Raw genomic sequence first — 13,562 nt, forward strand, 5'->3', positions numbered from 1 at the left:
ATTTACTGAGTTTGTTAATTTCTAAGATTGTTAGCTGAGCATGATGGCACACAGCTTTAATCCCAGTTCTTCAGAGGCAGAAGACAGATCTCTGAGTTGAAAGTCAGCCCGGTCTACAAATCAATCCCAGATCAGCCAGGGCTACAGTGAGAACTTTTCTCAAAACAAAACAAAAAACAGGTGTGTGTGTGTGTGTGTGTGTGTGTGTGTGTGTGTGTGTGTGTGTGGTGTGGTGTGTTGAGAGAGAGAGAGAGAGAGAGAGAGAGAGAGAGAGAGAGAGAGAGAGAGAGAGAGGGAGAGGAGGGGAAGAAAGACGTCTTTTTGGTGGAGACCGTAGGGTATGATCATGGTTAGCAAAGACAAGGCTTTCACTTCTTGCATTCTCATTTGAAGCTCCCTCCCCGACCCCTGGGACTAGCATGCCCCACACTAGGCTGAGCAGAATGCTGGGAGTGAGCATCCTTGTCTCATTGCTGACTGAAAAGGAAAACTATAAACTTTTTACCTTAGGTTATGATATTAGCTATGAGTTTGTCATGTGTGATTTTTCTTCTTTTGAGGAGCATTCTTTCTGTGCCAAGTCATTGAGAGGTTTTATAAAAAAAAAAATAAGTTGAATTTTGACAAAAGTTCTTTCAACATCTCTTAAAGTGATTATATAACATTTATATTGTTAGCATGGCAAATTACATTAACTGATTTGTATGTGTTGAGCCATTCTTGCACCTAGAAGATAAACCCTACATAACACGTTAGTGAGGCTTTGCTGTGTTATTGGACACAGTATCCTTCAGGGTTTATATCTGTGTCTCTAGAAATACTGGACTACTGTTTCCTTTCTGGGGACATCACTGCTTTGGTCAGGTGACACAGGGTTAGAAATGTGCCTCCTTCCTTCTCCTTCCTTCTTCAGTTTGCAGGAAGAAATTGAGAAGGACTGTTAATAGTCTTCAAATTATTTAGCTATCAAGCCATATGGTTCTGGATTTTTCTTCAATTAGAGATGTCTAATGAATGTTTCAATGTCCTTTCTTATTATTGGTGTATTCAAATATTCTATTTCTTTCTGGTTCAGTCTTGGTACATTATATGTTTCTACAAACTCATCTTTTCCTTAGTCATCTAATTTGTTGACTCATTCATTGTTCATGATAATCTCTTCGAAACCTTTGTAGTTGATATTAGTTTAAGGTCTGCCCACCCTCCATCAGGTTTTAGCAGTTTCTTAATTCCTATGTAGTCTAGTTAAAAGTTTCTCGGTACATTTAACTTTTCCAAAGTCTGTGGCTGATCTTTTCTATTGCTCTGTTATTGTGTATTGATTGTCTGCTCTCATTTTATATCCCCCTTCTATAACATTGAAGTTAGATAGCTCTTGCTTTTCCAGCACCTGAGAATATAGTGTTAGATTATTTAGTTGATATTTTCTTCTCTTTCAATGTAGACACATTACTATGAATATCACTTATAGAGCTGCTTTGGCTGTGCCAGGACTTTTCATCCTCTGTGGTCCTACACCATTGAAAATGCAAGTGTAGCTATGCCGTAACCTTCTTCCTGTGGTTTCCTCTCCAGAATTAAAAGGTGAAACCTTAAGAGGACTAAAGGGACACTGGTGTTTGTCACAGTTCTTCTACCTGCATAGTGTAGAGCAGGACATGAGCTTCACTTGGCTCTATCTTAAAGACAGAAGGAACTGATGTACACATTCATTATTGCGAACTGTTCCAGACATATCCCTGGGATCAGGCTTCTTCTACCTTATTAGTCCAGAAGCTTTGGCAGAAGACAGCGTATCCTAATCTCTATGGTGTTGGCAGAAGGACAGACAACAGTTTGGGTAACCACGAAGAATGGAGGGCTATCTTAAAATCTCTGGTTATACATTTTGTTGATATTCTCCTTTTTTTCTTTATTTAAACTTTATTTGGTAGAAACTAACACTGTGAAGCCTGCACTCAAGTCCTGATTGCTAAATATTATAGCTATTTGTATCTTCTTATATGTTTTTGTTTTACCCATATAGTAGAAAGCTTTAAGGAAAAGCAACTGGACTGGGGTTGGGGAGTTTAAATAACTTCACTGAGAGTGTTCTAAAACCTCATTGTTCTCAATGGCCGCATTTTGATTGGCTCACTGTGTTGTGCTAGTGGCATGGTCTTGACCAATGTGTGAAATTCTTTTCTGTTCAGAAGAACAAGAAAGGCTTGGCACTGGCAAAGAGAACAGTGGAGGCAAACACAGCTAAGGAAGGGAGGCGGGAAAGCATCATTAACTGAAGCATTATTTTATCATTCATTTTTACTTAGCTCAGGCTTCTTGTCAACCTCTGCCTAGGACATGTGTCCTTCCTGTATGTCTCTGTCACTACATAAAACATCCATGTGGAAACCTGCTCGCTTAAAGAATTTTCCTCTATGCTAATATTGCTCTGACTTTACATTTTCTTGATCATCATAGTAGAAGAGAGAAAACTAGTCTCAGAAGAAGAATGGATTTTACATTCTATCCCTGATACTGGAAAACAAAATAGGGAATGTGAACTATAGAAAAGTCAACTTTCCAAGTTTGAGGTGCTAGGCACACTCATCAGTATCAGGATCTGATATTAATGTTCCACCAGGGATAAAGCCGTGGGTGACAGTGGGACAAGATTTCAGACTAGAGAGAAATCATGTGGGACAGAAGATGGGACATTTGCAGAGTACAATAAAGCAAGACGGAAGAACCTTCATTATAAACTCCCCAAACACACACACAGAGACACAGACACACACACACACACACACACACACACACACACAGAGACATACACACACAGAGACATACACACAGACACACACAGACACACACACACACAGACATATACACATGCACACACATACACACAGAGAGATATGCACACACATTTTAAGAAATTCAAAATACAGAAGTCTCAAAAAATATTCCCAAGCATGTCCTGACACATTGATATGTCCCGAGAGTTGGAAATTGCCTGTGATAAAGAAATATGGCGGTGTTAATAGGGCAGCCTGCCTCAGGCGCTGGGTAGAAAATATGGACCTGCCTGGCACCTCGCGGCGCTGGATGGTCGAGCACTATTGTGGTGAGCAAATGTGTGGTGTAGTTTGAAAGAAGAGACAGAACGGTTCAATTCCTGTGGAGAGAGGCGGATCTGAAGAAGGCAAGGGTTGACGAGTAGGCTGAGGTGGCTTGCTTGCTACCTGGGGCCATGGTGATGTTCAGGCCTGGGCTGCTGCCAGGGCCCATGTCTAGATCCATGACCTGTTGCCGACATGATCTATGTTGAGGTCCATGGTTCTTGATACCACTGGAGGCTGAGAGGATGCACAGAGTTGGTCTCGCACTTTCCTGGCTGCAACTCTAGGGAAAACTGGCCCTGCCCCTCACCGACTATACTACTTGAAAGAGCAGGCACTATACCTTGCCTGGGCACCATAGTAGAGATGGCACAGGCATGGGAGAGCTGATCCCAAGGGCATGAGTGTGGGCTAGCTGTTCATCTGTCATGCAGCAGCATGGGCAATGGAGAGATGTCCCTTGCCCTTCACCTCTTGCCTCCTGCAGCATATAAGGGATTCTCCCCGCTACCAGCTGCAGCACTAGGAAGAGTGGGCCCTGCTGTTTGCCTTGGCAACAGAGTAGAGCTGATCCTGTGGATGGGAGCTTGGGTGAGACGGCTGGAGAAAATGAGTGTAGGAGATCTGGCCCACGTATAGTGGTGGGGGTGAGGGAGAGAAGCTCCCCCTTGCCCCTTGTTACCTGTGGCCTTTGGGAGAGCTGGCCTTCAGGTCATAACAGCAGGAGAGCTGCCCCTGTGTCTCATGTGGGAGACACAGCAGAGCTGGCCCTGATGGTGTAGGTGTGGGCAAGCCAGCCCAGAGGATGTGAAAGCAGAACTGGTCCCACCCCTTGCTTCTTGTTCCATAAGGTGAAGTAGCTGGGGCAACTCTGGAGAGCTCACCCTGGTGGTGAGGATGGGGGAGGACCTGGAGATTGATGGACCCTGCAATTACCCAGGTCCAGAACCAGGGTTATGAATTGTTCTACCCCATCTTTGATCTGCTGGAGAACACGAAGAGGCAGGTCCAAAGCTGCAGGATCTCCATGGCACAGGGCAACAACAGGATATCCAAGAGGAGACCCCAAGAGGGCCCAGTATCAATGGTGTGGCAGATACCAGAGTCCTCAAGCCAGACCAATGACTCATTGCAATGAACACTTGCAGGTAATGATATATGGACTAAAGGGTATGCTGTGTCACACTACAGCTTCCATGGCAAGATTCTCTCTCTCTCTCTCTCTCTCTCTCTCTCTCTCTCTCTCTCTCTCTCTCTCTCTCTCTCTCACACACACACACACCTTTAAATTTTATTTTATTGAGGGCAGAGGATGCAAGGGCATAGGGTGGATACAAAAGGACAGGAAGATAAATGCGATCTAGGTGCATGATGTAAAAGACACAAAGAATAAAAAAGTTAGACATAGACGGCCAGGCAGATGCCAGGGATCTGCACCACCACCTGGGGCCATGTTAGTGTCCGAGGGCCACTCTGCCAGGAGGGCCATGCTGATCTGAGTGTACCGTGTAGCCACCTGGGGCAACAGGCTGTTGCCAGGGGCTATGTCTGGGTGCATGGTTCCACTCAGCCAGTGGTGCCAACAAAGGCCACATGGATACCTGGGTTCTAGGTTACATCCTGTGTCCATGTTAGTGTTCAAGGGCCATGCCCACTGCTGATCTGGGTGTCCTGTACTACCCCACATGGTCATGGTGTTGTCTGGACCCATATTGTGCTGTGGACCATGTCCAGGTCTGTTCCCGGCAGCAGCTAGGATCTGGCTTGAAGTCCACGGCACATGTTACCACAGGGCTTTATAGGAACCATGTGTGCTGAAATCCTAGTGCTGTGTTGAGCCAGCCCTGCTTCTCACTGGCTCTGGGATAGCCAGTCCTACCCCTTACTGGACCCTGCATCAAGAGACCTGTCCCCACTCCCCATGGGGAGAATTGGGCCTCAGCACTCAGGAGAGAGGGTCCCACCCCTCACCACAGGCATGAGAGAACTGGCCCCAAAGGCATGGGCCTAGGAGAGCTGGCTCTGTACCTCAATTGAGCAGGGCCACCCCAGAGGTTGGACTGATCAACTTGACTACCACCCAGACCCACACCATGCATGCGTCTTGGGTTGACCCACCCTACCCATCTATCTAGCCCATCTATGACCTGCTTGAGTGAGTAAAGGGACTGGTCAAGAGGAGCTTCACTGAGGGTCCAGTGATGACGGTGTACCAGAGGCCTTGAACCAGACCAGAATCATTGCAATGGGCATTTTGTGGGTGGAGCTGATTGGACAAAAGGGTACACTGCTTGATGCACCACAGCTCCCGATGCCACTAGGATGTTTGAAGAGGTATTGGAGAGACAGAGGAGTGAGGTGGGCTTTTTGATGCTGATTTGTTTTGAATTACTTTTGAGAGGGGATTCTTTTGAGGTGACATACTGCAGGGGAGAGGGGCAATATGGAAGGACTAGGAGATCAGGATTGGGGTGCATGATGTGAAATTCCCAAAGAATCAAAAAAGAATCGTGTTAAAAAGTTCTTTTGCCGGGCAGTGATGGCGTATGCCTTTAATCCCAGCATTCAGGAGGCAGAGGCAGGTGGATCTCTGTGAGTTCGAGGCCAGTCTTGGCTACAAGAGCTAGTTCCAGGACAGTCTTCAAAGCTACAGAGAAACCCTGTCTCGAAAAACCAAAAAAGAAAGTTTCTCTACCATCAAAATGAAGATATTAGTCAGGCATCAGGCATCCATATAACAGATAATTATTAATAATTTAGTCTTTACTGTAGGTATAAAACTCCCCCCATGTGCGTAAATCTGTGGCTGACATGTCACAGATAAAATGAATACCACCCATATAAACTTGAGCTGATAGTTTGAGGCTCAGCGATAGCTGTAGAGGTGAGAACACAGGATAGCTAGACACACTGTGCCATAGTCAGAGAACAATTGAATAAACATTGCTCAGCTCACTTTCTCAGAATTCTTTCCCATTTTATCCAGTCAGGGACCTAAACAAGAGCATGGAGCCACCCACAATCCTTCATCAGCTGAGTCTTTCCTCTTCAGTTACATGTTTCTAAAAATACTCACAGGAGAGCCTAGAATTCCTCTATGTGATCACAAATCGAGTCAAACCAGCAGTAAAGAATATCAGCATGGTTGAGGAAGAGAGTAAAGAGAAGACTCCCCTGGAGAAGACACCAATCTCCATTGTATCCCGGCTCCTCCACACGAGCCCTCCATTCACACCACATTAGTAACGTGTTTTCAAAGATCTCTTTGCAAATGTTTTAGATATCATCGTTTATATTAATTATTTTGGTCATACATTTCAAAAATATAGAAGCTCAAGTTTCTAAATATTGTTTGTTCCCACAGTAAGAAAAATCATATAAAAAGGACTGGATACAAAAACAACACAGAAAGAAATCATTAGCTGTGTGACTGGTTCTCTTGGGTCCCAATCACATCTCTTTAGGTGTTGGTGGAAGTATATATAGTCTTCAGTATATCTGGAACCAACATTAGCACCCATCCTTCTTTGCTGCATCCAAATCCAAAATTATAAGGTAATATCTCATAAAAATTAGATATTGGATACATGCTGTTCGAAGTTAGCGGCAACGCTTTTCTCACTATTCTTTTATTCAGCTATTAGCACAAATTCCATGTGAATTAGCAATAAGCAATGTCGAGAATTCTCTAGCACACATCAGCATGGTCACCAGTATGTCCACGTCATCAGTAACGTGCTCTTTGAATGGCTGATTTCTAGATGTGTTTCATTCAAAAGTCATGCAGCCAGAAGTGCTGATGTTTTATGGACAACATGTCTAGGGTTTTCTTCCATTAGGGATATAGGAGTAGAGCCTTGCACAGTGGCAGGCAATGAGGTTTATCTAAGGCACAATTGTTGCTAATTAAAACACAGAAGTAGAGAGGGTACAACGGATTGTTAGTTACCGATAACTGAGAAGCTGGGGGAAGGATGCAGAAAGACTCGAGTGGCTACATATACTGTATATCTGCTTAAAATGTATCATAAAATGTTCAAGTACACAGAGTGACACTAGAAACTTTTACTGCTGCTTATTCTAAATGGTAAAAAATCTATCACCATGCTTGGGCACAAGTTTTTTCTCTAAAGAAACGCCAAATATAGTTTTCAGTACGTCTTCTATTTCTTCCTCCTTCAGACTCTTAAATTCTACAAGATCTACGTTGTCCTTATAACTGAATCTCCTATAGGTGAGGGTGGAGCCCACCAAACAGTGAACCCCCTCTGGGGTCTGCAAGGAACAAAATGACTTGCTTGTAAACACAGATGCTGGAGATGTCTGGAGGTAGGTATTCATGGACTCGAAGTCCTCAATAGTGCGCGGCTCCAGAGTGAAAGAGTAGATTTTCCGATATTCGTTCTTCTCAAGGAGGTCTGAGTTAACAAATTCTTGGTTTGGGACATACTGCTCTCTTCTGATTTGGTCCAAGTACCAGGTTCCATTCTCTTCCGTCAAACGGAAGATGGCAGGCACCTGAGGCTGATCCTTCCCTGATGCTAGTTCCAGAGGTTCCCACATCTGGTAGGAACGTCCAAACCCAGCATCAACAATGTAGTTCCTGTCACTGATGGTCACCTGGACCAGAAGGTGGATCATACCAGTGCTGTACTTATTAGCTGGAGCGTTAAAGACGTAGCCTCCCAACATAGTGGTTTCAAAGCCCATTTTAGTCAGAGCCCAGTACAGGAGATGATTAACCTGGAGACACCACCCTCCCCTCTTCTTCCTCACAATTTGATCAAAGATGGCCTCTAAGCCCAGCTCCATGGGTTCTCCACAATGGATGTTCAAGTTCTCAAAGGGAACAGCTTGTATCTGGTGCTGAAGGATTTCAGTTACTGTTTGCAAGTCCAGTTTGTTTCTGGAGTTCTGATAACCAATTCGTTCAAAGTATTCTTTAATGTCCATGGTCCCCTAAGGCAAGGCAAACAATCCAAAACAAATATTACTGCTAAAGTGGAATAAGTACAGTCAAAACTCATTTTCACTTTATAAACACAGACAATGCTTACAACTATCTGTTTATTTTGCTCCTATTATATGAACTGACATACAATCAATGTTCATAACACCTACACAAGCGTTGAATATGCTCCATGTCACAGGATGAATGTTTTCTCATTTCCTTGAAATACAGGTTAAGTGTTGAGTCAGACAATAAAGTGCTTAGATGTAGGGCGCTCTTACCATATACCAAGGCTATATACAGCCTTTCCTGTATATGCTCAGTACAGGCGCCAAGTAAAAAGAGCCAGATGAGGGTAAGTAACAAAAAGATTCCACTCAGAATCCATTAAAATAGGCTTCTGAAGAGTTGCCTATGGAATCAGAACTGTGCACCATGGCACAGTTGTCATGGCACCACTTACGTAAGCATTAAACATCTAACACCCAGAAAGAACAAACAGAATTTAGTTAGATGTCCCCAGCACCTGTTTGCCTCCTTGCTAGGATTTGGATTTGTATGGAATCTATGGGGGAAGCGAGCAGACTGGGTGGTGGCTGATGACTGGGCAGCTGACTGTTGCTTCCCCAGGGCTTGGGAAGAAGGGTGAGACGATAATGCACAGAGGATGGGACTGGAGCAAACACGTGGAAACCATTATAGGCACCACAGGGAAATAACAGAAACAGTGGAATAAGCAACAGCCAGATTTTGTGTTTTGTTTGAAGACTAAGTTTTGAGTTAGAATTCAGATTTAGTAATTGTAGGTTCGTTATAATTAAGCCACTTTTGCTAGGAGCTCAATACTAGCTATATGCTGTAAACAAATCATACCTGGGTATATTGTGACTAAATATATTCAATTGTATATTGATGAAGCTGGGCACAAGCTAAAATCTTGTGAGTTCCTGGAGAGGAGTTGGTAGTGAAGGAGATGCGTGAAAAATGTGATTAGTTTCACACGCAGGCTAGCAGGGTCCCTGTGGAAGGACAGACCCTCACTTCAGCCTGATCATCAATGTAGAGAGGACTTAGATAAGGCTGGAGAACATACTTAGATCCTTTGAGATTTCTTAGAAAATGCTTTTTTATATGTATCAGTTCAAAGTAGGCTGTTGGCTTTAATTCAAACAGTATCAGAATGTTTCTTCTTCCTGGTACAAACTCTAGAAAGGAAAGTTTAAAAATGAAATATAACATGGGCTGGGAGGACGGCTTAGGGAGAGAAGAGCACCCGACTCCAAGCTTGAAAACCTGGATTTGATCCTTATAACTTGGAAGATGGATAGAGAAAGCCAGCTCCCACAAATTTTCAGCACCATACATCATGGTATACAACCCCCAAGTAATTGTAAATGCTAAATTGGTATTACTTTTCCTTAAAGAAAGTAGTTGTTTGTAGCATAAATTATGTTACAAACATAGAGTATGAACCTCTGCACTACAGGGAAACCTGTAGAAAGTATGATGCCGAGAGATGGTAGTGCCATGATAGGTTCTCAGCCTGGGACTTCCAGAAGTACCTGGATGTTCTCCTAAGTTCAGGGTTCAGAACCAGCATTGCAATCATTAGTTGGCATAGGAACAGCAAAGAGAGATGAAGCATGTTTGATGTCCCTGATTACACTTTGTACAGTGGCCTTCCTTGAGGTGACAGCTACAGCAGGGGACTAAGGGCAGGAAAAGACAGTGGCAGTCTTAATGTGGCTGCCATCGGAGAAGGAGAAGGATATGGTGATAACCTGTTTGTATACCAACAAAGTTGTCTGAAGATCAGAAGGTGGAGCTAGCCACTAGTTAACCATAGAGCTCTGGAGGTCTGTACAGACAGACAGGAAGTGATATGGCTGGGCATATAAAGGAATATAAGGCGGAGGAGAAGGGAGCTCTGTCTCTTTTAATACTGAGGATTTTGGAGAGGTAAGAGCTCTAGCGGCTGGCTGCTCTGCTTCTCTGATCTTTCAGGTTGCACCCCCTGATATCTGACTCCAGGTTTTTATTATTAAGACCAATTAGAATTCGTGCTACAGAGGGACAGCTTCCTTGTGGAAGACATGTCACCAAGGAATCTCCTCTTCGGATATGAAGTCCAAACCTGACTCTGGATAGAGACTTCACCAGTCAAACTGGACTCAAGGAAGAAATTAAGAGTTACAAATGCAAAGTTACACATGAATGATTAAATAAGTGAAACAACAAATGAAAATATACCAAGAGGCTGGCACTAGCAGAAGAGATATGACGTGCACATCAGAAAGAACTAATGGGAAAAAGGACTGGACGTTCTTCACAGAGGTGACAGATATACAGTGACCGAACAATGTGGTTTATGCAAAGAAACACTTCAAACTTAGACTTATTAAAGACATAAAGCAAGATATTACATTAATTATGATAAAAAGTCCTCTATAGATAGAACATAGTAACACACCAAGTATGTAGAAAGATAGCTTGATGGTCAAGACTAATGGAACAATAAAGTTAAGTGTTCATAGATATAAAAACCAACCAAAGTTTCTGAAATGGAAAGTGCAAAATTAGAATAGAAAAAATATATGACGTAAGATGTGTGCGTATGAAAATACTGCAGAAATCATATCAGATAGACAAGTGAGATACCATTCCAGGAAAAATTGAATTCTATGTACATGACATGTGACTATATCTATTTAAATGTTTTAAATCTAAAATTATGAAGAGCTATTCAAGCATCTGTCAGAGAAATAAATAGTTCCTCATCAGGAAGACATCAGCTTGGCAACAGAATGTTCCACAGAAGCACACAAAGGTAAAATAATAGAACCATGTCTACAAAATACTGAAGGGGCACGCAAGTCGTGCTTGGTATTCTCTTCACATTCCACTGAATGAGAAAGTCTCCAGGAATTCAAAGACAATCTCAAACGGGAAAGAACTTGAGAAACAACTGTGAACTATCCTGGTAAAGTGCTTCCTCCTTCCCAGCCAGTGGAGGGTAAGTGAAAAGGAAATAAGAAACAGAGAGGGCAGCAAGCTGGGGTGCTGTAATCATCGGCTCCTTTCATACAAGGAAGTGTAGGGAACACATTGCGGTTCGCGATCAAGCCACTTTGTCTGATAGAGAAATAGATGTAAGTCAATCATTAAGCTCAATGTAGAACTGACCAGACCTAGGAAGACCTGATGAACCATTACAAAGTCAACCTAGGAATATCTGATTTTGCAATAGCTAATGTGAGTTGACAACTCCTATGTTAGACAGCACAGACCTCAACCAGTTCAGTGTTCCAGGGGCTGTGGCTGGTGAAAGCTTTCCTAATATTCTCAGCATTTCCTTAGTTCCCTCGTATGTGTAACTTGGCCCCAGCATCTGGTTTGAGGGAATTTACATTTGGTCATCTTCAAGTTTGTTCCATGGAACTATGTATAAGAAGGTTAGCATACACACGGTAAGGAACTTCTAGTGGGTCTGCATGCCACAGGACTGCAGATCACAGGGATATTTATTTAGTCAAAGGATCCATATGTGATTGTTATCCCAGCTGCTGTCATTTGTCCCTAAATGACACAGCACACCACTCACAAGTTGTCCTTTTTAGACACCCTGCCCCCGACCCCCTGCCAGAGAATAAGTTGGTGTACAGAACTCTTGTTGCTTTAGCTCTGCATCTTTCTTGTAAAGGAGTGATTTCCAATTGTTTTAGTAAGAGAACTCCTTATTCTCCCCACAATGGACTTGTGAGCAAGAGGCCAACAATGAGAAGCTAGAGATTAATCCATAGAAGATGTGAGTGGCATACTGTCATGCTGGAAGGAGACATTGTTGAGGGGGCGCTATACTCACTGCATGGATTACCAGCAATACTCAATGAAGAGCTATGATGAAAACTAATGAATTGATTGCAATTTTGGATGTGTAGGCCACCCCCTCCAAATCCTTTTTCTCTTTCATTTCTGCTACGAAGTCCACAACATCCAACATCCAACTCTATTGACAACCACAAGAAAAAAAAATCTGTGATTAAATGGATGGAAGAGACTACACTTGTTGACCTGCACATAAGCAAAGAGCACCAGCTACCTGCCCTTAGGTTATAGAAAACCTACATGGCACCCACGGCTTCCAGTAAAGGACACCAGCAGCTAGGCAAAGGTAGGAGAGCCTCCAGGAAAACAAAACTGAAGGGAAAGAGAAATAGGGTCAGAGGTGAACATGGCATAACCACATAGTTAGTCTGTGGTGGGTAGCTTTTAAAAAAATAGTTGGCATATTTTTTTCTTTTTTCTGTCTTTTTGAAAGACAGGGTGGAGTCAGTTGACTGAGTCTGAGGCAGTCAAAGAAGGGGCTAGAGAGAGGGAAGAGCCCTTATCAGAAAAGAGTCAAACAACGTTGTTGACATTGTGCCAGAGTACAGAACAGAGTTCACAGCAAGAGGCCAATGGGCTGCTGGCTCCTGGACCTTTGCATATGCTGGCGCCTCGCTGCTGTGTAATTTTACAGTCTTGTTCAGAGGTAACAATTCAGTCTGGGTTCACAGGAAGTAGTTAATTTCTGGCGTTATTGACAGCTCCTAAAAGACCCTCCAGATGAACCCTTCTTCAAGCATGACAAAAATTCCTCCATAAACCCCCTAGACGTGCAGTGGTCAGCATCGTTCAAAGCATCCAAAGGGATTCAAGTAAAGAGTTCCTAAGCGGCTGACACACCTCTTTATCTCTCACAAACTTTTTGAGTAGCACTACTCGTGTGTTCGTGACTAGTAAGCAAATAGTACTAAACGGCTCTTGAAGTCTCTCTAATAGAACTTGCTGTGGCTGTCACCCACTTGAACAAAACATTGTTAGAATCACCTGTGTGCTACAAAGTATTTATAGCATGGGTTCCAAGTCTGTACCACCCAAACTTTCTCAACAACCTGAGGATTGGAAACTCACGGCTGAGTTATGCTGTTATCTCCTGGTCTTCCTCTTAGGACAGGAGGGAACCCCGATCTCCGGGTCTATTTGGGAGAACCTACTTACTTACCCAGCTCCTAGGACCGCGGCCAGGAAGACCAGGAAGCAGGCTGAGAGGTATGCAGAGGAAGTGCTTTTATTGGCTGTCCAAGTTGATCCGTCCCCTATGCCTGGCGAAAGCCAGCCCAAGGGTCTCTGGGAAATGTAGTTGTAGGGCCTCACTTCCCTCTGGCAAACTCTCAAGTCCTTTCTTTGTAAAGGATGCAGATATCTTGTGAAGGGTCTTTGTATTTCGCAGAGTTCACGCTCAGTCGGAGACTGTGGGAGGTCAAAGCTTGAGAAGGGCGCAGGCAAAGCAGATCCAGGGCGAAGAGGAGGAAGCGATGGCCACATCTCATTCACACTCCCAGAAAAGGAATAGCCTTCTGTCGATATGGTTTCCTTTTTTTTTCTTTCACCTTTCACGTTCAGGTTCCTCTACTTCTCTCGTAAAGGCACTCTGGAATGTGTATGACGTGTGTCCGTACCTGTGCTGA

General features: G+C 43.6%; 1 protein-coding gene across 2 annotated transcripts; it reads right to left on the reverse strand.

Annotated features, from left to right (window-relative positions):
- Window positions 1-5,836: 5,836 nt before the first annotated feature.
- LOC119813102 (arylamine N-acetyltransferase 2) lies at window positions 5,837-13,137 on the reverse strand. Of its 2 annotated transcripts, none has more exons than XM_038328224.1 (2): window positions 13,097-13,137; window positions 5,837-8,060 (listed from the first exon to the last, which is right to left on the reverse strand). In XM_038328224.1, the coding sequence occupies exon 2, from the start codon at window positions 8,052-8,054 to the stop codon at window positions 7,182-7,184; it is 873 nt and encodes a 290-aa protein (XP_038184152.1). In that variant the 5' UTR covers window positions 8,055-8,060; window positions 13,097-13,137; the 3' UTR covers window positions 5,837-7,181. The 2 variants fall into 2 exon arrangements, with proteins under 2 accessions (XP_038184152.1, XP_038184153.1); XM_038328225.1 differs by having other exon boundaries at window positions 13,006-13,125.
- Between the last annotated feature and the right edge of the window lie 425 nt (window positions 13,138-13,562).

This window comes from Arvicola amphibius, chromosome 4, assembly GCF_903992535.2.
Source record: "Arvicola amphibius chromosome 4, mArvAmp1.2, whole genome shotgun sequence".
Taxonomy (NCBI): domain Eukaryota; kingdom Metazoa; phylum Chordata; class Mammalia; order Rodentia; family Cricetidae; genus Arvicola; species Arvicola amphibius.